This window comes from Ascidiella aspersa, chromosome 4, assembly GCF_963924565.1.
Source record: "Ascidiella aspersa chromosome 4, kaAscAspe10.2, whole genome shotgun sequence".
NCBI classification, from domain to species: domain Eukaryota; kingdom Metazoa; phylum Chordata; class Ascidiacea; order Phlebobranchia; family Ascidiidae; genus Ascidiella; species Ascidiella aspersa.
In genome coordinates this window covers 33737706-33760785 of record NC_139450.1, presented here as the reverse complement: position 1 = coordinate 33760785, position 23080 = coordinate 33737706, and the positions used below count along the sequence as shown (strand labels likewise).

Genomic DNA, 23080 nt, shown 5'->3' with positions numbered 1-23080 from the left:
CTCAAAACGAGTTCACTTCTTATTAATATACAGATTTTTAAAAATAAATTATTTAATAAATCATTTCAGTTTTCAGGTTTTAAAAATATTGCTGAAATTGATTTTTGTAGTAAATACGTATTTTTGTCATATGTTAATATTGTCTTACTCGATAAAAGTGCAAAAAAGATCCCTCCTTATTAATATATGTGTTTTTGAAAATAAGTTATTTACAAAATAATTACAATTTTCAGGATATATAAATATTGCTTAAAATAAGTCCTCTTCTAATTAATATACGGATTTTTGTAAATATTTAATAATATTTTTTTTAATTTTCAGTTTTAAAAAAAAAAAATTGCTAAAAATGAGTTCTCTTCTTGCCTACCCAACCACTGAGAAGGGAGCGAGAAAACCAAAATGCGCTAGGTGTCGCAATCACGGCGTCATCGCTTGGCTCAAGGGCCATAAGAGGCGCTGTCCCCACCGCGAGTGCGCATGCGCAAAATGCAACCTCATCGCAGAACGACAGAGGGTCATGGCGGCACAGGTTTTTATTATTCACTCTTCTTTGCCGTTTATATATTTGCTAAGTTTAACCCCCAATCACGTCAAAATAACCTTGAAAGGTGAAATAAAAAAATCCAAATAACGTTTTTTTTTGTTTTTTTTTTATTTAAAGTCTCTGCAAAATTTCAAAAATTATTTTAACTTTTTATAATTCTACCCAAACAGTCATTTTTACCAAAAAAACACCGAAATTTTATTTTATTTTATATTTTTCGGCAAATATGCATGTTATTGATAAGCGTTTTAAAAAGTCACACTAGTCAATCGGAAAAATAAAGTTTGTTTTTCTAATCTAACTGGAACCAACATAATTTTGCTAGCAATTTCTGCATTAATGCTGATTCACTGTTTTTACATTTATACGATTAGTAACTATAAATACAGCCTACCTTGGATATACAGTTTCATTATTTTTCCTATTTTGTAGATCTAATTGCTTTTCGTTTACACGAACTTCTTCACTTTTCTCTAAAAAATATTTTCAAATACTAAACAATAAAGAAACCTTTATAGAAATGAGCCTAGATGGCAGACCGACCGTAATTATATATATTCAATCCCCTTGTTTATATTTGCGTAACCCATCCAGTGGCTTTAACGAAATGAACAAAACCTTCAGCTAAAGTTACTATATGTATATATAAAAACTAAAAAGATTTAATTTATTAAATAATATTCCCAATTTCGATCACTTTCAAATCTCGCCACTCCTAGCTTTAAAATTTGAACGACTGTCCGATAGTTAATATTCACCTGTCACGTCAATCAAATAAGGTATTGTAATCGAAATAAATTTTACGAAAAATGCAACAATTTAAACCAAGATTTTAAAATATTACTTAAAGATGAATTATTTTTATGTTTTTAAAATACCCCAGTGTGACGGAACAAGGCTCGCAAAATTCACAATTTTTCAAACTGGTCAAAAATGTCCATATCTAAATTTTATTACATAAAAATGATCCAACATTTCTAAAATATAATTTCTTTATAGCCAGGTACACGTCTTAAATTTAACAACCCTATGTAATTTGATATGAATTGCAAAGCCAAAAAGGTCGAGTAGATCAACATCATCTTGATAAAGACGTTTCGATACGAACTTGTTTCTAAACGGTCTGTCACACATGTCTACAATACAGACCTTTATAATTTAAAAAGCTAGTTTTTTCGCTAAAACTTTTTTTTTTAATGCCAATAACCAATGTAGTTTGATAATAAATTGCAAAGAAAAAAGGCCGAGTTAATCGACATCACCTTGATAAAGACGATTCAATATAAACTTCATAATTAATTATGTCGATCTACTCGACCTTTTTGGCTTTGCAATTCATCATTAAGCTATATAAGAGATCCCTGGATAATGTACCTATGTACTTTACCTTATAAAACCAAAGCCACTTAGCAGCTTGAAAACTTCCAGGTTGCCTTGAAGCGGCAGCAAGCTGCTGAGGATGCGATTGCGCTTGGACTTCGGATCGCAGCCGACGGTTCTGCGGGAAATCAGTCGCCGAAAGCCGGCAGAGAACCTCTCTGTGACCCCGATGTCGGCGCAAATCAAGAAGAGGCTGAAAGTATAAAGATCAAAAGAAAAGGTTTACTTTAACGATTAAAAACGGGTTGATTTTAAAAACTTTACCAATATGGGTATAACCGCTTTAAATACACAAAGGAGTAGATAACATAACACATAGCACAGCGTTTGTCGATGTAAACGAAAGATTTTGAAACAATTTTTCCCATAGTTTGTCTGTGTTTCAGCCGTAAATTCTTAATAAAGTTAATCAGAATATCGTCTGTGTACAGTTTGACTTTTGTTCGGTTCAAATGACCGATAGTTTAAACTTTCTAAAGAATAAATATGATAGGTAAAATTTCTTTATTGCAAAACAAGTGCAATAGTATTCTTAAAAATCGTACAATCCTGATTTCAAAGCCGTAGTTAACATTTTATTCCTACATAATAAAAGCAAACATCAGAGATTGGTAGAAACTCCATTTTGTTTTTCCTTATTTAACCTTAAAGTTTCCATCCCCCAAAAGTGTCACAGCATTTAAACATTTAGGAGTCAAATTACGAGTCACACAGCAAGTTAAATATCTTGACTGTGCCTCGGTGACCTTAAACCTTGATCTTTGACCTCGACCTGTCAACTACCAGAGTTAAATCGGATGAGTGCAACGGTTTAAGATAATGTTTTAACAATAGGGAAGTTGTTGCGAAACCGTAAGTAAAATGTTGCTGGCGGCAAAACAAAATTTCTATTGTAAAATATTTGAAGGGGTTTAAAACTGACGTACTATCAGGATTTCAATTACTTTTGTGCTTGATTTAAAAAACAAACTTAGATTGGTACTTTAATTAATTTTATGCCTAATTGAAAAATATAACTGGACAAGTAAGGCAGTCGCAAAATAGCACACCTGCAAATTAGGTGATTATTTGATGACAACGACTCACTTAAATCAGGGATGACCAACCATTTAGCAGAATGGGCCGCATTGCCACTTTAAAACATTCGATGGGCAACCTATTGACGTCATAAGATACGTCATATCGTGACATCATAACTTATGAACACCCGCTCTTCGAGAGTGAAGTCGTGCGCAAATGTGAAGTGAATGTCAGCCTTATTGCGCAAAACACGAAAAAATGAGTTTACATGCCGTATAATGCCATGGTACGTTACTTTTGGGCTGATATATTGCCTTAAAACGGTCCGGAAAAATACAAATTTAGAAAAACACATCTTGCTTACCAATGATGAGTGCACTAAATGTTCGATGGATGTTGAAATGCGACATTAGACTCGATTATAGTTTCATAAAAATATAGGATTAGGCCTACATAAAATACTGCGCGTTCTACACGTTTTGATGATAGTCGAAACAATTGAATGAAGGCTACTGAAATTTAGAATAAGTGGTGGGCCGCATGTAAACATCAGGCAAGCCGCGAAGTCTTACAACTTCTTCCCGTGGGTTTACGTGCTTTTCTGTTTAGAGCAGCGGTTCCCAAACTGGGGTCCGTGGACCAAATGTGGTCCGTACAGCAGTTTCAGAGGGTCCGCTATGAGATAATGTCTTTAGGTGTTTCAACCTTAGGCTTTAGTCAAAGTTTTTTTTACATTAGTTCATGTTTTAAACATTATCTGTCATCATTATTGTCTTTAGTTATGGTTTATTATACGACAATGTAGCATGTTTTATGATGTCTCTTGTGACATCATAAAGCATCTATTACGCTGTGTAACCTGCTATCAGTGAATGGTTCAAATTAGTTAGAAAGTTGTTATATTACAAAGAATCATGACTGCAGTATAGTTAACTACAAGAAACGTGGGCCAACTGACCCTTTGGGAATCGCTGGTTTAGAGCAAGTTTAAATGGCATAAAGCGCCAATTAAAATTCTACAACCCGCTTTAAATTCACACCGGTTCACATCTCGGTGCCACGACCTTGGGCTGCATTTAGTCGACCTTTGACCTTGGGACATTCGGGTCAGCGCGAGCAACTAAGGTTACTTCGGGAACGAGGGTTATGCTCGAGACATATGTTGTGGCGGTGTTGTATATCGGCGCCTAACTGACCCGAGTTTAAACGATGGACAATTACATCGTGGGAACTGGACATTATAAGTTGTGGATGTTTCCTGTTGGTATCGCCCCTTCAGTTTTATAATAGCCTGGAGACTATTGTTGGGGCGTAAGTAAATTTTGCTTCATCTCATTTAAAGATATTAGGGCCCGGAGCTAAATGCCGTGGGAACGACTAAGCTGAAATCAGGGTCACCTTGACCAAGGTTAAACATCACGTGACCGAGTATCTCAACGGTAGTTTGGTTTTAATTTTACTTACAATTGCGAAAGAAACTGGACAAAAAGGATTTTTTAATTGCAGCTAGAAAATGAACGTTGGACGAAACAAAGTAATTTGGTGACAAGAAAAAAGAATGTACGTTTATTACAGTATACCGTTTAAATGTAGGACAATCATTTCACAAAATAAGCCTAATACTTAGCTCATGAGTTTTATGACCTTGACAGTGAGTCGATTTGACCTTGGCACTTGTCCTTGAGAGGTGCTGGTGACCTTGATGTTTCCCGCACCATCCTTATCACCGCTTACATCTCCATCTCACGTGATTCGATACTTCGCGCATATGATTGACGTCACAATAGTGAACAATCGGTGTCTGGTTACAGCCAAGTGTGACGTCAAAATGTGGTGTTTGTCTCACACCTATATATTTGCGAATTCACTGTTGTCGCCATTTTGTAGTGGTTGGAATTTCCATATAATGTATTTCAATTTACAATTTGTTTACCAGTTATTTAAAGTTTTGCAAAAGCGAGAAAAAATAGATTTACGTAGTTTAAATAGGCGAATTAACAGTGTGGGGGGGTACACACCGAAAATCCATCGCAGACTCGCCGAATCTGTCGATTAATGATGCAACAAGGCAGGCTAAAATACAACTAGTGATGCAGTGATGCGGAAGCCGTAATCGTTGGTCAAAAAGCAGCTTCAGAGGGGCTAAATCACAGTTGTCATTTACACATTTGCGTGTGTGTCTTTCATAAGTCAGGGTGGGCAGTTTTAATTACAAAACAAACGCACAAGCAATTCACAAATAGGATAGAATTACAATTAGCAGCATTTTGCTTCAATCGATTGAATTGGAAAACTAGAATTATCTAGTTGCCCTAATATGCTTTGGGATATATAAATCCTACTTGATTGTTTTACAAAAACATTCCGAAAAGACAAGTGAAAAATAACACGATAGAACACAGATATACTTTAACCATACATGTTGGGATTGTTGGGTGCATTTTTCTGACACAGGCCTCGGCTATTTTCGGTCTTGTTTTTCTTTGGCAGTTTTATAGTTGTTGTTGTTGTTTTGAAAAATCAGCTAAGCACTTTCAAGAGTTTTGCAAAGAAACGAACAAATAACTGATTTGTGTTCGACCAGTCGTCATAAAAATGCCAATATATTTTTGATAACACTTTTTCAAAAATAAGTTTTAGGTCGAAATTTTAATTTTTCAGTTCAAACAATAATCGCCCCATACTAATAATTGTTGGACAAGGACCCGTAATAAAAGTTCGAAATAAGAACAAAACATGTATTCTCATAGGTTAATATATTTATTCTCATAAGTTAATGTTTCGAAAATAAAACATTTATTCTCATACATTAATATACAGAAAAACGACCAAAGCAAGACGAACAACAACTTCGATCTTCCCTTCCTGTATCAAGGCTCATTTCAACAGAGGAAAAGCGCCCGGAAACTTCACTCAACTCAATTAAACTTAACGTGAGCAACTCAATCGTCGACTCATTTCGTCCTGGAAAGTTAAGTAAAGATGAAATGCTGTCGCGACTTTTCCCGTCGCGTGCTGAGAGCGTGCGCCACCTCGTGCTTCAAGGTTGCAACGGTGACCTTGTCAAGGCCATCGAACATTTTTTATCGGCTCAGGAGCAAACAGATGAGAGCAAGGCAAATAATCAGAACAAAAACGACGTAAATATTGCGTTGCGAGGTGCGGATTTGCCAACAACTGCTCGGGAATTGACAGAAGTACAAATGTCGCCAATTGGAATGACTGAAGAAGCTAAAATAAGCAATCCAAGCAGGTTATGGCGACCTGCTGACAACAACCGATATTCTGTCGGTCAAACTGCGTTTTCCGACGAGAAATTCCGCAAGCGACACAGATGCGCTTCCATTTCCGAGTTTCCGAGTTACAAAAGCCCGAGTACTTCGCCTATGAGTAGCAGCGCGGCAACCCCGGACGAGTCACCCAACTCGGATACTCACCTACCCGCTCCACACCAACGCGCGTACCCGCCGCACGATTTTATCCGCCGAGATTTGAACATTGACTGCGGCGGGATTTTTCCGCGGCGATCCGGGGTCCAATTCCCCGCCAACAGATTTCTGGACCCTGGCCTTATCCCGATGGCTGATATTTTTCACTCCATGCCAAAAGAGCCGGGATTTCATTCGATCGCCGCGACTTACTTGAACATCCCTGGAGTTATTTCTCCGGTATATAACGCCAACGTAGCTATACCGACGTCTCATCCGTTATACGGACGACTACCTTCCCCTATTGGAACAACCAGCAGCTTGTTGAAAGAACGTCTGCATTTTTTGTCCCCGCAAAAATAATTTCAAGACAGTTGTTTTTATTGTGTGCATGTTTTGTTGTAATAAACCTTCAATTTGTTTCCAATTGTTGTTAACTGTTGAATTTACTTATTTTTGGGTAAAACTTTAAATAGCGTTTAAAATATATCTTTCGCATTTTTTTAACAGATTATTACAAAAGCAAAAACAGACCATTTTAATTGTAAAAATTATTCAATTTAAAGCAAATCGTTAGCCACTGCGTCTAACCTATACCAGATCCTGTCCTTTATGAAAAAAGTTGGGTGATGAATTGGTGAACTGCCGAATATAAATTTAGCACAACTAGAATTTTAACTGCAATCCCTTTAAAATAAGTCGCGGGTAAAGTTTCAAAATATATCCGCGCTGTAACATTTTTCTTTAGTTTCAAGTATTCGTTGTTGCAAGCCTTCCATGCCTAATCGGGATTCAACTAACCGTTACACTAAGCAGACATAAGTTACGGGCGCATAACTAGATTAGGGGTCAGCTGGGGCTTTGGGGGCCGGAACCCCAAGTAAGTTAAGTGGGAACGGGTAAGCGGTGACCTTGACAAACTTCCAAGGTTACAACTTTATCCGGCACGTGGCAAAGAGCCAATAGTTATCTTGGCTGTCTGCCTTTAACCCGGGTATTTTAAATTAGACAGGATTGAACCAGTTTTGAGGCTTCTTTCTACAATGTACATGAGGGTACAAATAATTCAAAAAAAAAATTAAACTAAAAAAAACGCAGTTTTAATAATAAAATAATAGTTCCTTAAAAAAAACAGCCATGTTTTATATTAGCAATTTAGCTCTTTAACAAGTCCCTATATCACAAGACCTCAAACGGGAGGAAATGCATCACATTCGTGCTACGAAACGCAGGCTCATTAGTAATGTAAACTACCCTGGAACAAGTAACTTAATTAAACATGAAATATATTAAAGATGTAAATATAGACACAATAGCTTTTCTTAAGGTTAGATCTAGGGGACCCCCCCGGCAATAGCTAGGCGGGCAGTCAGGCTTAGCGCCGGAATAACTGATTTAAAATAGACAGGATGAAATCAAAGTCAAGTATTTTTAAATAAATATCAAATCAAGTCCCAGTCCAGGTCATCAGTTGCCCAAGTTAAAAAATAATAACCGAATTAAAAAAAACGTCATCACTTATTTTAAACCATTTGACTCAATGCCAGTCTAGTTATTTGTCCCAAAGACTTAAGTCAGGTAAAGCCATTTGAAAACAGTGACTTAACATCACCTAATTCAAGTCATTGACTTAAGTCAACAAAACAATAAATAGGAAAGGCAATATCAAGATTAAACAATTTTTTTTAGCAAAATGAAAAAAGGCTACAAGCCCGTGGTATATATTTATTTCCCGTTCAAAAGGCGTATGATACACAATAAAGCCCATTCAGAAGTGGTAGAAATTATTTAAACTTTCTAAATAAATCTTTTGTTCCTTTTTTAAGCAACAATCATTCTAATAGGTTGGTTAATTATTCTATTTTGAACTAAACTTCCCAGCCAATAAAATGATTCCTTTCATTTCGTAGCGACCCTCCCCGGTTGTATTTTGCGGACGGGCCCTTGCGTCGAGAAGTTACAGCAACTGTCACCTTTCTGACGTAACAATACGCTTAGTTATCTCACGCGCTGGCTACTGTTACGCAACAAACAAACAACAATGGCCTGAGAGCGATTTTAACTCTACTTTGCAGAACGTGACAAGTGCGTTAAACCACGGATGATCGAAAATGAACAATATGTTCTCAAGAAGTTACGAAAGCTGTTAATTCCAATTACAGCCGAGGAAGCCAAAAGGTTAATTACGGGGTTAAATCATTAGTCAAACAATATACTTTGGGTACAGGATATATTCTGGGCAAGGATCTGTTATGCAGCTTCATAATGAGTTTCAAAGCCTCAAAATTGAATCTCAAACGTCTTTATTAAGATGAGGACGATTTACTCGACCTTTTTGGCGTTTACATTGATAAGTTTTATTACCTCTGGTTTACAATCTACCTTTTTATAGAAATTAACTTTTCAATATAGAAATAGCAGCGTGAAATCGCAATTCAAGGCAGGATTTCGTAAATTAATTTGCTATCGGATCAGCACCTACACCACCCTGTAGCATCGGACGAGTATAGATGCTACCCATTGGTTCCGATTTGATATTATTGGACATCTCTATTCAAAAACATTCAGGAAGTGTAATTGGCCTTGTCATATAACTACTTACAAAAACATTATTCCTAATGTAGCCTGTTGGTGGTTCTTCAAAAACTCTGGCAATATTTTCTGTTTATTGTCTTTCAAACACATAAATATCTTAAAATGCTCTGAAAAATTGGATTTAATAAGACCTTTTTTATAAGTTTGAATGTGGACCAGACGACAATAAAACTCTACCAAATAAGAGTTTGTGGTATTTCGTCAATCTACAATCCTAAAACAAAAAATACAATTACCTTAAACCATGATTTGTAGGTCTTTATTTGCATAAACAATATTTCGCATTTGTACATGTTTCAAAGCAACGTACAATGTTGTTCCAAAGTATCGAAGTTATCACACAATGTTGATCACAAACATCGAAGTTTGTCTAAAGTTCAATATGGGGAGGAGGTTCAATCGTCAACACACTTTCTTTCTCCTCTGCTGCAAAACAAAGGCTCATTGTGACGTAAGCAAATCGTAATTCAAATATTTTTAGCTCTTTACCGCCTCTGGCGATAGGCTTTATTAAAATTATTGTTTGTAGAGTAATAACAAAATAAAGCTATGGTTTCCTATAAAAAACTATTAGAGAGCTTACGATTTTTTCTTTAAAGGCAGTGTCCTTTGGTTTGAGTCTTTTACTTCAGGCAAATACTTGATGCAAATTATTAATTGGCAACCTGTAGTGCTGCTTGGCGGTAATTTTACAAACTTATGACTAAATATTTACCTTAAAATTTAAACATAAACATATGACCATACTTACAGAAAATCAAAAACAAATCCTGACCTAATGGGGATCACTAAAATCAAAAACAAAATCGATGAGTATTTAAAAAATTTTCAAAAAGTTATATTTTGGGTGAAAGCTTTATAAACGCGGCTCGTCTAAAAACGTTGGTCAAAGAGATGCGAGTACTCTGTTGACGTCATACAGACACCTCTGTAATGACGTCATATCTAGGAACCTTTGGTTGACGTCGTACGTCACAATAATATGATGACGTCACAACCCACCTGTTTCTTCCTCTTTCGGTTTCGGCGTGAAATCCAAGATGGCAGTTGCGCTGGCGTGCGGTCCGACTATGACGTCAAACTCTATCACGTCACTGCTTGCGTCATCCTCGGCGGGAAATACGTCATAGGCGAGTGGTTGTGACGTAATAAGGGCTTCCCACGGTTCGTTGGCGGCAAGGGAAACGGTTCCGTTGTTGTAAGTTACAGCGAAACCTGAGACAGCAAAAAAATCATTTTTTATGCTGTTTAATAAAAATAAATAGGTTCAAAGCACAAATCATTCCTTAAAGTTTACAGAAATATATTTAATAGTAAAAAACAGGCATTACCAGTTTCTTAATAATCGTTATATTAGTAAAATAAATCATTTTGTTCAATCATTAGCTAAACCCGGGTATTCAAGAAAGAGTTTACATTTTATTTGAAGTAGATAAGTTTGTCAAGAAGAAGGATGTTTAGTTTGTATAAAGATTCGGTTAAAATCCTGTAAGAAAATAGTATTGTAATAATTGAATTTGTAATCAAATAAGGGCAAATTAGGAAATCGATTTCTTTAGTCAGCAGATTGCAATATTACAGCCAAAAATTGTAAATTGAATAATTTTATTCCATTAAAAAATGCTTGATACTGGAGTATACCATAACAACAACAATAATGTGCGTGTAAAATATCTAGTATTTCACGTTCTGTTTCTATAATAAACTTCACTGTAAAAAAGCCTTTAAAAATAAAAAGTAAACTACTATAAAAAGTCAGTTAAAGCACATTATAAAAATAGCTTTTTGGTCGGGATTCGAACCCTCGACCCTCGAACTTACCTTCTGTGATGGCATTAGTTTTAACTCCCTTCAAACTAAAGCTTCTTGTGCACGAAGCATCGCCTGTATTCGCTACAGCGAAAATGACCTTGTTCGTACTTCGAAGGCCGACCGTGAAACAATCCTTTGTGTCTTTCCATTGTCTTTTCAGCGCGACGCTCCCTAGAACAAAGGTCATGTAGAGGTCAAATTTATGAAAAGGCTTTTTGAACAACTTTTTCCCGATTGTTATATTTGTAAAAAAAATATTTTAATTAATATAATCTTTATTATTTTCGGGGTTTGAAAACGACGTTATTTAGGGTGGGCTAAACAAAACAGAAGTTAGTACATGAGTGGAATTTCAACTTATGACGCTAATGGTACTAAAATAATTTATCTAATTAGCTACCCAAATCAAGGAGCCTTTTAGTTTTTTTCTGATAGCAAAAGTGAAAACAAATTGCCATTTACAATCGCACACTTCGTCCAAATTAAAGGAATAAAAAACAAAGGGAATATTTGATTAACTGCTACAAGTTAATTAACATTTTTTTTAACAACCATTTTTATATAAATACCAATAAAAATGGCAATAGAATTGCAACATCAGAGTTTAGCCATGCTCAAAATGTGACGCAACTTACATAATACCTGCTCAAAACCAACAGCACATTTCTACCACTGCCTTTACACCACACACACCTTTCTCCACATAAGGAATAAATGTTGAAAATGCTGCGTAGATTTGTTTCTTTCTGCTCTTTCTGTCATAAAGCCCAGAACAGTCGTAGCCCCAGTTGTGGTCGGCCAGGGAGTCGTAGATCGATTTTGACACGCCGTATGAATACTGGACGAACAAACTGGCGAGAAGGCGAACTCCTGTCGAATATGTGGGAATGAGGGTCAGTAAGATCCTAAAATAGGTTAATGCTTAGACTTAAATTGACTTTAACATTTGGACTAAATACATGATACTAGATATAGTCATTTCGTACTGTCTTGTTTACTTCATTGGTTACTGTTCCCTAAAAGCAGTGGTTCTCAACCTGTGGTACCCAAAGTCATTTTGGGTGGTACGCTGTACGCCAGGGGTTCTTAAACTTTTTTACCGCGGACCCCTACATTTTTTTTGCTTTGCATGGACCACGGTAGGCAAGAAATGCTCCAGAATGACGTCATAAATTGACATCACAATACAAATAGACTTCATGACTCTGTTATTTCGGTCCGAAAAATGTGAAAGTTAAATGGAGTCCAACTATACATTCATTCCAAAACCGTTCAATTTTTAATTAAAGTGTTTTCTTTTAAAAAATAATTACTTTAAGTATACACTAGTTCTTTAATTAGGCCTTCATGGACCCCCTAATATCAGTTCACGGACCCCCAAGGGGTCCATGGACCCCAGTTTAAGAACCCCTGCTGTGCGCAGTATGTTTTCACGTAAAATTACAGTTTTACCAAAAAGTTAAGCATTTTTTTATTGTAATGAACTGTACATTCATCGTAATGATTGTATAGTTAAATATTTTATGCTTCATCAATGATAGGAATTATTATCTTTCGGGAACATCTATGCAAATTTCTTTTATGACATCATAACAAAAGAACAAAGAATCACAAAACTTGACCAGTATCTTGCAAAGTTAAAAAAGGGAGACTTTTTTGAGATTAGTGGGCCACATATGTTTTGAAATTTCAGGGCTAACTAATTAGCTAATCTACCTGTTAATAATCCTATATACATTTTGAGTAAAGTTGAGTTTTTCGATATTTTGTTTGTACGCAACAAGATCATAGAAGTTCGAGGTGGTACGCAGTGAAAAAAGGTTGAGAACCACTGGTTTAAAGCAACAAACCTCATCAAAACACCAGGCAATATTAAACAATATAGATTTTTTACCGTAGCTTAAAACGGTAATCAAATAATTTTTTGCTTCAAATAGTTTTTAAACCTGTTTTATATTTAAAAACTGTTGGAAACCACCGTATATTTTTACTTTTTTTTATTTTTTTAAAGTGCTATAAACCAGTGGTTCTCAACCGCCGGTCCGCGTCAACTTTTCTGCCGGTCCGCCAAATATATATCTCAATTCCAAGAACTTCGCCAGTTCCGTAATTTGCAGCATTGTAACGTAACATAAAGTTAATTGTCTACTTTGGACTTGCCGTACGTTACAATGCGCAGTGTTGTGCCCAACTGTTTATAAGTAGGCTACACGTCGTTGAAGTCTTCTACTTTGAGATAGTTGTATGTGAAAAACTTTCGTATACCACGCATGATATAAGAAAGACAGCAGAAAATTGCTAATTTAATTGAAGTTCCCAGTCTTTGCTTTTAAGTTGCATACTTTTGCCGTAATTACATTTTGGGTTGATTTTGATTTTTGGGTCCACCGATCTACAAAATTTGTTTTGAAATTTCACCGGTCCGTAAGCTAAAAGAGGTTGAGAACCACTGGTCTACAGGATTCCACAATTGATTCATTGTGCTTTATAAGGAGGGCGTTGCAGAAGCAGTGAACATTAAATTTGCGTGATCTAATATTTTAACTTTCTAAAATTTTAAACAACCGACAACAACCATATTCGCACCTGTTTTAAATGAGAAATAACAATTTTTAGACTGAGATTTGCAAAGCGCGAAAAACATTACGTTTACTTAAAATTTTAAAAAATATTGCGTTTTACACTACGCCAGAAAAATGGATGGGGGCATGGCAGTCGAGTTTCTCCACTTGATTAAATAAAATAACAATTTTTAATAATTAAAATTAATTAACAACCATACAGTATATTCTCACCTGTTTTTGGCGACTGCGACATCGAGTTAGGAAGCAGATAATCCTTCTTTATCATCGTCCCGTACAACATCAAGTAGCACTGACGTAAGTCGCCGTTGAAAGTGACGTCATCATAAGCACGTGCTGACTCCGGCTCGTAACGGAATGACGTCACGTATATCGGCTTCTTCGGCCACGAAGAGGGGATCATTCCCTGGGGGGTAATTATTGTGACGTCATATTTGGTTGCAAAACTATTTTTAGCTTGCGTTAATAAAAAAGCGTTGGCGGTGAAAATGAAATGTAACATGAAAATGATTTTTTGTTAGGCTTTAATTATTAGGAATTAGCAGTGTTGCTCACTAAATGTTGTTTGGTGGAATATAATTTTTCGTGTTTTTGTAACTTTAATGATACAGTGCCTTTTGCACCACGCGGTAAGTATTAAAAAAAGCTATGATATTTTCAACGTGTTTAATGTAGAAAATAACACGAGGGATTATTAAAAAAAACATTATTTGTAAAACACACAGATTACCAAACATTAACATGTCCATATGAAATTGTTGTTACAATTTCCATATCAACGCAAATGATGTTACTATAACAACTAAATATTATATTGCCAACGTAAAAGTATACATGTCCAATGGCTTTAAACAAGCTTAAAGTTACCATTACAATCTGGAAGTTTTCACGATGTTACCATAACAAACGCGGCAATATTACAGCCCACCTTGACCGCTTGCCTGAACTTTAGAATTCCGTGTGCGAGATTTTCTATCGATTCGCCGTTATCGGTTAGATGAAAGCTCCAGGCGTGGATTAAATCATAAGCCTCGCGGTCGTGACCTGGGGTTAAAATCGGGGTTATTCGGGGTCAGGGGCGAAGAAACGTTTCCACTGACGTAACATTAGTAAATTTATTAACGGTTTGTTGGCATCCTTACGTATTGTTATTTACTTTTAAACGAACTACAATCCCTAACCAATATGACGTTGACAATGCACTTTGTTGTATTAGAATTTTCGCACAATGCTATGTACTTAATTGTAGGTTGTAAAATTTCCAACTATGTCTCTCATAACTTTGAAACATTTAAGTGAGCTGCAACTCTTTGTTCAATATGAAGGAACCATGTATAGACAACTTGTACTATAAAGCTTTCTATAGACCTTTTCAACAAATTAAAAAAACAGGGTTAAGGTTACCAGACCTTGCCTTAGTAATGTTGTAAACGTCGACATAAAGCTTATACAGAAAAAGCGCGGTAATATTATTTAAAATATACCTGCACGGTATAGTTATGTTAGGACGACGGCCAGCTTTAAGAGTAAGAAGATTGGTTCATTTTTAGTCTAAGGCAAAATACCGGGATTTTTAAAATATTATCAAAAGGCTATAATAACATACTTTTTAAACTTAAAATGAACTTTGCTCAACGTTTTTTTTCAGCAATTATTAAACAACATTCTTACCAAGGGCCTCGATAAAGGGAAATGCTCCTTCCGGGGTTGACGTAGTGGGTCCCACGATGAGGTGGGCCTCATCCGATATGTTCCTTGCTCTCATCTGTTCTTGTGCCAGCTTGAGAAGTGTGACGTAATCATCTGGCATGAGCACCATGTATTCCTTGCTGTCAGGCTCATGTGCTAGCTCGATGTACGGAAGGTGGATCTCTGAAAGGGGAATATGAAAGTTGCTGGCAAACTCAGGTTCAATACTTGGTATAATAAATATGCTGTGGCTACCAGGCATGGTATATATTGAAAAACAACGTTTTTTTAAAGTTGTTTAGTGCATTTTTGTCTTTTTGTATGTTGTTTTACATTATGTAGTGTTGGGCGTGGTGTTGTTACATTCACTAACACACATACATATACACAACCATACATAGAGGTAGATCTGGACTAGGCCCACACGCACAAAACACCTACAAACAGGTATATACAGTATACACGCTATTTAAACACAGAGAAAACACAAACACACACTTAAAACACACACACACACACACCTACACACACACATACACCAACACATACGCATACACACCAACATACGCAGAGGTAATTCTAGACACGCAGAAACAACTACAAACAGTTACAAACTAACAACTCACTCATGGTTGTCAGTTTCTTCATCGACTCGCCCCAGAACTTCGCATAATCGAGGCTTCTCTCGCTCATGAAGAGATAATATTCATCGTCCTCGTTCTTATTAGCTTCATACTCAGCAACACGTTCAGCTGTCCATTCGATCTCCTCCACCTCAATTCCATCCTACAACAACAACAACAACAAAACCTTTGCACCAGGATTGCGGAGCCGGTCGCGGGACTCAACGGAGTCGGTTTATTTTGCTGAAGCGGAACTTGAGTAAGACCACGTAAAACAACTCGATCCCCGATTACGACGTTCGTATTTGCGTCGTGTTGCGCAGTATGAAATTTCGAAACTGATGAGGTTAAAAACTGTAAGTTAGAAAAGTGTAATATCATAGGGTGGAATATTTTTCAACCAGGTTTTGTGGGTAAATTATATGACACCCCTGTGATCGGATTGTTGTACTCTTAAGTACTTTAGTTACGTAAATTGGTATAAACAGGCTGTAGAGTCGGAGCCGGACTCGGGAATCGGCAATTTTGGCCGGAATTTCGTGGGTTTATTGAGCACCGTCCCTAAATATTTATAGTTATTAAATCTGAAATTTCTGTTTAGGGAGTTGATTTTTCGGACTTTAGAACCCATATTGCTAATTTACTTTATTTAAGAACGTTAAAGAGTCCCTTATTAAGATCTCAAAGCCAAGTTATAAAAAGACGCCCTGAACCATTGATTTTCAACCTTTTATGAGTGGTGCCCCTTTCCACGGGCTCTAAACCCTTTGTAGTCCCCTTGTTTACGTTTTGGTAAAGGTGTCACTGTAAAATAGAGTTTAATAAAAACTTTGTAGAGCTTTATTCAAAGTAAGACCTTTATTAGCAGACCGACAAACTTGGAATTTCTACCAGTTCACTGCTGTGATGGCGAGGATAAGGACTGTGCAGAACGACAAACTTAGAATTGCTGCTAAAAATAAAAAGCTTCGACTCACCCTTATCTTTTGTTCTTCCTCCTTCATGCGCTTGATGCTGTTGGGAGTTGCGTAATAAGTGTTGGGGGCGGTGGTCGACCCGCCCACTACTTGCACGTTACTGTCCACCAACATGCGACTTGTCTCCTGCAAATTGGAAGAACATTCGAGTTATTCAAGGCTGTATTTTACATTGCATAAATTCCAACAGAATAAGGTACATTTGTTATACCAGGGTAACATAAAGAGGTTGGCGTATAACAGGGAAACATTTTTTACAGAATAAGTTGCGTGTTCAAATTTATAGTTGAGTAAATGTAGAAAAGCGAGTTTTAAACAAATAATCGTTTACTGCATGGATGCTCACAATTATGGCGCAATATTATGTATGTGCTAAAAAAGTTACGTAGTGCATGTGTGCACTTTCGCAAAGCGTGTCAAATTTATGGTTTATTTTGTTAAAATGTGGGAATTATCGTAATTTGAGTAGGACCTCGTGCATCACGAGGTCATGCCCCCTGGATTTACCCCCTAGTGTTGAAACGTAACCGAAACAATTCAAATTGTTCGTAGGTTTCGTAATCTATAAAACAAAACTTAACTTGATAGGACTGGCACTTATAATAAGGATTAGAATGCTCATCGAAGCTAATAAAAGAGGTTAAACCATTTTTGATGTATAAATTCTGCCAAGTAATTGATAGAGTTATGGATATTGAAGTTGGGTTAGTGCTAAACGATTCAAAGAACGTTGTTCTCATTCGAAGAAAGAAATGTCGTTGTCTTATCACCGCCTTGTTAATTTAAATCTTTTTTTCTTAGTCGCATACCAATTCAAACAACCAAAACTTACCTCCATAGCAGAGCAAAGCAAAAAAAGAAACGCCGATTTCATGTAAAAAAATGGGTTCACCGTTTTCACAAGTGCCCACACCATAGTTTACTAAAATACTCAAAACAGCCAAAAATTACCTCCATAGCTGGCAAAACAATAGAAGATAAAAAAATAAAAAGTGTTGGGTGTACCGTACCGTAATATACTAAAATACTCAAAACTGGAAACCGACCGATATCACTTTTTTGGACCGATACCCGTTTTTTTACAATTTTGTCAACCGATACCCGATACCGAAACCGATTGTTTTTTATATACCTGGGAAATGTTGAAAACTTGAATCAATTAAAAATAAAATCCTAATAACGTTTAGTTTATAAACCTATATTAATTATTAAACTATTATTTAGCACAATAACTTGGCGTGATGCAAAACCCTTGATCAAACAATGGATAAGTTGTTTGTTTTACAGGAAAAATTATATGATATTTTAAACCAAAATATTGGGTAAAGTATCGGCCTACATTTACCGATACCGATATATCGGTAGAAGCCAAATATCGGCCGATATTATTGGTAATCTCTATACTCCAAACAACCAGCAATCACCTCCATAGCTGGCAGCTCCTGCGCGATGTTCCAGTAAATACTTCCCACCCATCTTTCCATTTCGTCATCACTTGCGTCACGGGGGGCGGGGGCGGCCCCTGACACCTCCCACACCGTCTGCCAATAGGCGCTCGTGAAAATCCCGCCAAAATCAGCGATCATGCGCTCGTATCTATGGCAACGTATTAGGTTTACAAGATTCTCTATTGAAGGGCTAAGCAATTTTTTAATGTAAAAGTTTTCGCTGGCTAAATTTTTTACCCTAATTAATTTAAAAAATGCGCCTTTTTGAATGTTACTGAAAACTTTTTATGCATAAATAGATTTGAATTTTTTTTTTGCTTAATTTCGTTATTTCTTTATTGCTCTATAGAAGAGGACATCAAATTTTTTATGCGGGTTTCAAACTTTTACCAAATGCGGAGAACTGTAAAGGCCGAATATCAGAGTTAGTAGCTAAGTTTATTCACCTGATTAACATTAAACGAATGAAACACTAAAAATATTTCAACAAAATTGGAGTTTAGGAATTTTTTAAATTAGTTTGCATTTTGTGTAAAAACAGAAATTTCTGTAAACTTTAGCAACTGTATGTTGTGTAATGTACCAACTTTTCTAAACGCGTCGCATTTTAAGGATTTATAAAGTGTTCGCGTACAAATTATAGAAATTAACATAAATACACAATTAGCAGTAAGTTAAATATATTTAACAAACATCAGTGGTTTATTGTGTGCGGCATTCGGAAAATACGCAAATAATAATTTTGTGACCCCATATGCTGACAATCTTGAATACTCAGGCTTCATCCAGCACAACTATAAGAGAACCTAAGTGGTAGTATCGGAACTTCTCCGATAGCAAGGTGTTAACGGTGCCGATCCAATACCAACTTAAGTCGTGATTTGTTTGCGTTTTTTATTTAAAGGTTGTTGTTTAGAAAGTAGCATATTAACAATAAAGGTCACTACGCAGTTTCCACCGCTAAAGCAACTCTGTACGTTTGCCTGTTTTCAATTCTGCATGTCTGACCGTATGACGTCATTCGATATCAGATCGTACTTTTTGCCTAAATATCGGTTATCGGAATGAACTACCAAGTATCGGTCATTCCTAATCACCAAAAAAGTAAATTATTTAAATCCAAAATTGTTTGTTAATTACTTCACCGTTAATTTACTTTGTTGAGTTATCGTGATGCACTTGGGCCCCGAACTCGAGTTGAGATTTCGACTGGATCCTTTTCACGTCAACCTCGAAGAAATCCTCCGTCTCATCCGATTCCGTGTCTTTACCTTGCGCGCATCCGACGAACAACGCCACCAACAACAATCCACGTAACAATGGCGACATTCTTCCTTAATTATTCCTCTGGAATACGAAACAATGGCGATTGTTCGAAAAAATTAAAATCAAACTGATAAAGCGAAAAAATATGGAAGGCAAGAAAGGAGTCGAACCACTGACCCCTGGATTTCGCTTACACTTTGCAAACTTTGACACTTGTGTAACGAACACGTCTGACATTAGATTAGTAGTTGTCGAAAATCTGCAATTTATTTTTGGCTGTAACGAAATCAGCAATTGATTTTTATTTTCAAAAAGCAACCAACCAACTAAATAAATAGACTTTTGGATTAAAACAAAATTAGTGCAAATTATTGAAAACGTTTGGCCAAAAGTCCACCACACATTTTTATAGGCTTCGCAAGAAAAAACATGTTCGAGAACTACTGACTTGGGCTTTCAAATAAAATTCTTGGCACACCAATCTCTAATAAAATTGCTGTGGCTTCAATCAACTAAAAGCTTATACTGGCTACAACTTTGTGTAATTACACCTCGAAATATCGTTAACAACCTTATAAGATCGACCCACACAACTTTAAACGCACGTGTCCCATGCTTCGCGAGCCCGGCATTAACACGTCACAATCAGCAAGCCGCTGTTTGCCTTATGACGTCACAGACAACGTGTTCTTGTTCGGGTGAGAATATGGAAAGCTGTCGAGTAGTGCGAAATATAGGCGTCTTGTTATTTTGAGACTAGTGGTTTACAATTTGCGGATTGTCTTAATAACTTACGTGGCTGTACTTATATGCAATCAAATATAACCATGGACTGGCGTACAGTCATTAATTTCAAATTTTTTCCATATATTGTTTTTCTTCTCATTAAGGCAGGAGTTAAAATAGAATAATTTTCTTACAGGAACGACCTGAGGTTATCGTTCGTGATAGTGCGCAAATATGCAACTCAAATCTTATTTAGTTATATGAGACTAGCGGTTCACATTTTGTGGCCGTTCGTAATAACTTACGTGGCTGTAGTTATACAGTATGTGCAATCAAATATAACCATGTACTGACATGCAGTCCTTAATTCTAAGGTATATCCTTATGTTGTTTCTATTCTCATTATTGCGACATCATTATTTTGTCTATTATTTTTAACAAAGCAATAATTAGAAGTGCAAACAATTTATATTTTCCTAAAATTTAAGGGAATGCTCGCTATGGCGACGTTCCAATTGTATCCGCCATTGTATGAGGAAAATAATTTTTTTAACGCGCATGTTTCATTATTATTTGCTTTATTTTTAATCGAATGGGTATTTTTCGCATTTGTTCGCTCAGACGTAATTGATCAACAAAAATGAAATGCCTTTCAATGGTCGTCCTGAAAAGGTCCACACGTTTCCTAGTGGATACGACATATGCCTGGCACATTTTAAACAGTTAAAAACAGTGTTAATAAAAAAAAATTAAGGTGTATTACCTTAGGACACGGATGTGTTCTTTCACATTGTTGAAGTAATAGACTTTCCATCTACCTGAAACAAAAAGTATGTATTAAAGTTAGTGTTGACCTTAGAACAACAGAAGCTACTCACCTGATATGTCGATGTTTGTTTAAGTGATAAGATGGCAACTCTAGCTGTTTTTTGTCCGGTGAAGAAACCAAATGTGTACGTGCTTTCAAAGACCTTAACTTTTTGATTTATTCTGGAGCTTCCTTTGATTAATTATTATTAGACCTGCCTTCTAAAAATACTTTTTAAAACAAAATTTGGTTCTCGCTATTAGGAGTCAATAGGCCTACCACAAAAACAGGTGACAAGTATAGGTGATGGAATAATTTAGGCCAAAACTCCCGTTTCATTCTATAAACCTTGTTTTAGAATATCTTGTCGAAAGTAATATGTGCACTATTTTTAGCAAAACAAAAACAGGGCTTCTCCTAAAAACAACATAAAAAATTAAAAACTTTGCGGACGAAAAAACAATGAATCTCGTTGGCTCCTAGTTAGCGGCATTGGCTTTAAAATTCTGCTTTATAATTATGTGCAAGAGACACCGAAAGCCATCGCAGACTTACCGATCCCGTTCGTAAAACTAGTCTGTGGTGAGGTTCGAACTCCTTACCTCGGTCATACCAACTAAGCTACAAAGGCTCAGAGAGGAGCGAGTCTAGAGCCAACCATACGCCAAAGCTTGCTATATTCCGTTATAACGAACATCATTGATCTACAGATTCGGTTATTGTGCGATGGCCTTCGGTGTACTATATGTGAGCCGTAATCGTTGGTCGAAAAGCAGCTTCAGAAAGGGGTAGATTACAGTTGTTGAACACATGTGTGTGTGATGAGTGTGTACATTTTATCTGTGCATTACACTTACAATAAAGACTACAAAGAGATACAAGTCTGCAACTGACCCTGGACGTTCAAAGCCAATGTTTATTAACAGGAAAATGGCTGGAAGAAAAGCAAGTAGGATTGACAACGATCAAGAGTTATTGCAGAAGCCGCTTAACGTTGTATTCGGTGCCAAACTACTAAAGTGGGATGTTATCAAAAAATTAGTACATTTCAACATTTTGTCGCATAAGTAAAAGAACAGGGTTGTTAAATGTTAAATAAGTCGCACAAATATAGAACTTAAATTTTTTTCAGTAAAGGTTTACATACAGCGGTGATATACCAGGGGTCGCCAAACTATGGCCCACAGAGTCAATTTTACCGGTAGGCGACATATTTCCTTAATTAAGATAAATTACAGTTGAAATGTTTTGTAAATGCAATTCTAAAAAAATGGTGAAATTGTAAACTTCTCACTACAGTTTTTTTTGCATATAATTTACTTCGTATAACGATCAACAAATAATAAAGTTAATAAAGTTAGAAACAAAAAAAAGTTAATTACATATATATGAAAAAGTTTGGTGACCCCTAGTTTTCGAGTCAACATCAAAAGAAATGACAAATTTCACATTATGAAAAACCCGCTAAACTTATACAAACCTTAACTTTGATCGAACAAAGAAAAGAAATGACGTTCACAAAATTGTAGAAATGCGAAAACAGCAAAAAAAAAACAAGTATTACACAAGCCTGTGGTGTCCGATAATATCGTATTTAAGCCGATAAACGATATTAAGCGATAGTATTAGTGCTCGTCCGATAATAAGGTGTCATAGCGATAAAAACTGGTGCTTTATTTTCATAGAAAGCATCAAAAACCTTGCTTAAATTTGAAATAGAAATTGAGTGTTCATAATGCTTAAGCACATTCATCAGCATTAACACGAATTTGAACTGATAATTTGGGCTAAAAAAATAAATTGGTATTATGGGAGGCAATGCTTTTTACGAAATATCATGTTGAATGAAAGTTGTAAACAAGGCTAAGTAATTAAACGAAGTTGTTTAAAGCTGAATAGAAAAGTTTTGGAATTTAGTCCTTTTAAAGTCGAAAAATTTGTGTCGCATTTAATATTGAATGTATGTAAAACGTCTACAAAATTCGTTTTACAAAAAAGAAACAATTCGTATTTTTGTCGAATTCTGGTAAGTGAAGAAGCTTTTATTAATTAAAATTCTGTATTTGTTGCAGGTTAATTTCGGCATTTGTTCCAGTTAGTATTTGTAAACTCATATTTTAGTAAATACACCCAAATTAATTCGATCCCTGCCTAAGAAAAAAATACGTTTAGCGACACCAAG

The 23080-nt window shown here is 36.0% G+C and overlaps 2 protein-coding genes across 2 annotated transcripts; one reads left to right on the top strand and one right to left on the bottom strand.

Moving 5' to 3' along the window:
- Window positions 1-346: 346 nt before the first annotated feature.
- LOC146157615 (doublesex- and mab-3-related transcription factor A2-like) lies at window positions 347-6844 on the top strand. The gene is made up of 3 exons (XM_083387764.1): window positions 347-529; window positions 1973-2144; window positions 5765-6844. The coding sequence occupies exons 1-3, from the start codon at window positions 347-349 to the stop codon at window positions 6733-6735; spliced, it is 1326 nt and encodes a 441-aa protein (XP_083243890.1). The 3' UTR covers window positions 6736-6844.
- A 2440-nt stretch (window positions 6845-9284) lies between these two features.
- Window positions 9285-19427, bottom strand: LOC146157614 (uncharacterized). The gene is made up of 11 exons (XM_083388277.1): window positions 19255-19427; window positions 18075-18246; window positions 16651-16776; window positions 15677-15836; window positions 15033-15233; window positions 14290-14405; window positions 13575-13767; window positions 11473-11649; window positions 10789-10950; window positions 9970-10182; window positions 9285-9393 (listed from the first exon to the last, which is right to left on the bottom strand). Exons 1-11 carry the CDS (start codon window positions 19425-19427, stop codon window positions 9338-9340), a joined length of 1749 nt encoding a protein of 582 aa, XP_083244403.1. The 3' UTR covers window positions 9285-9337.
- Window positions 19428-23080: the final 3653 nt, after the last annotated feature.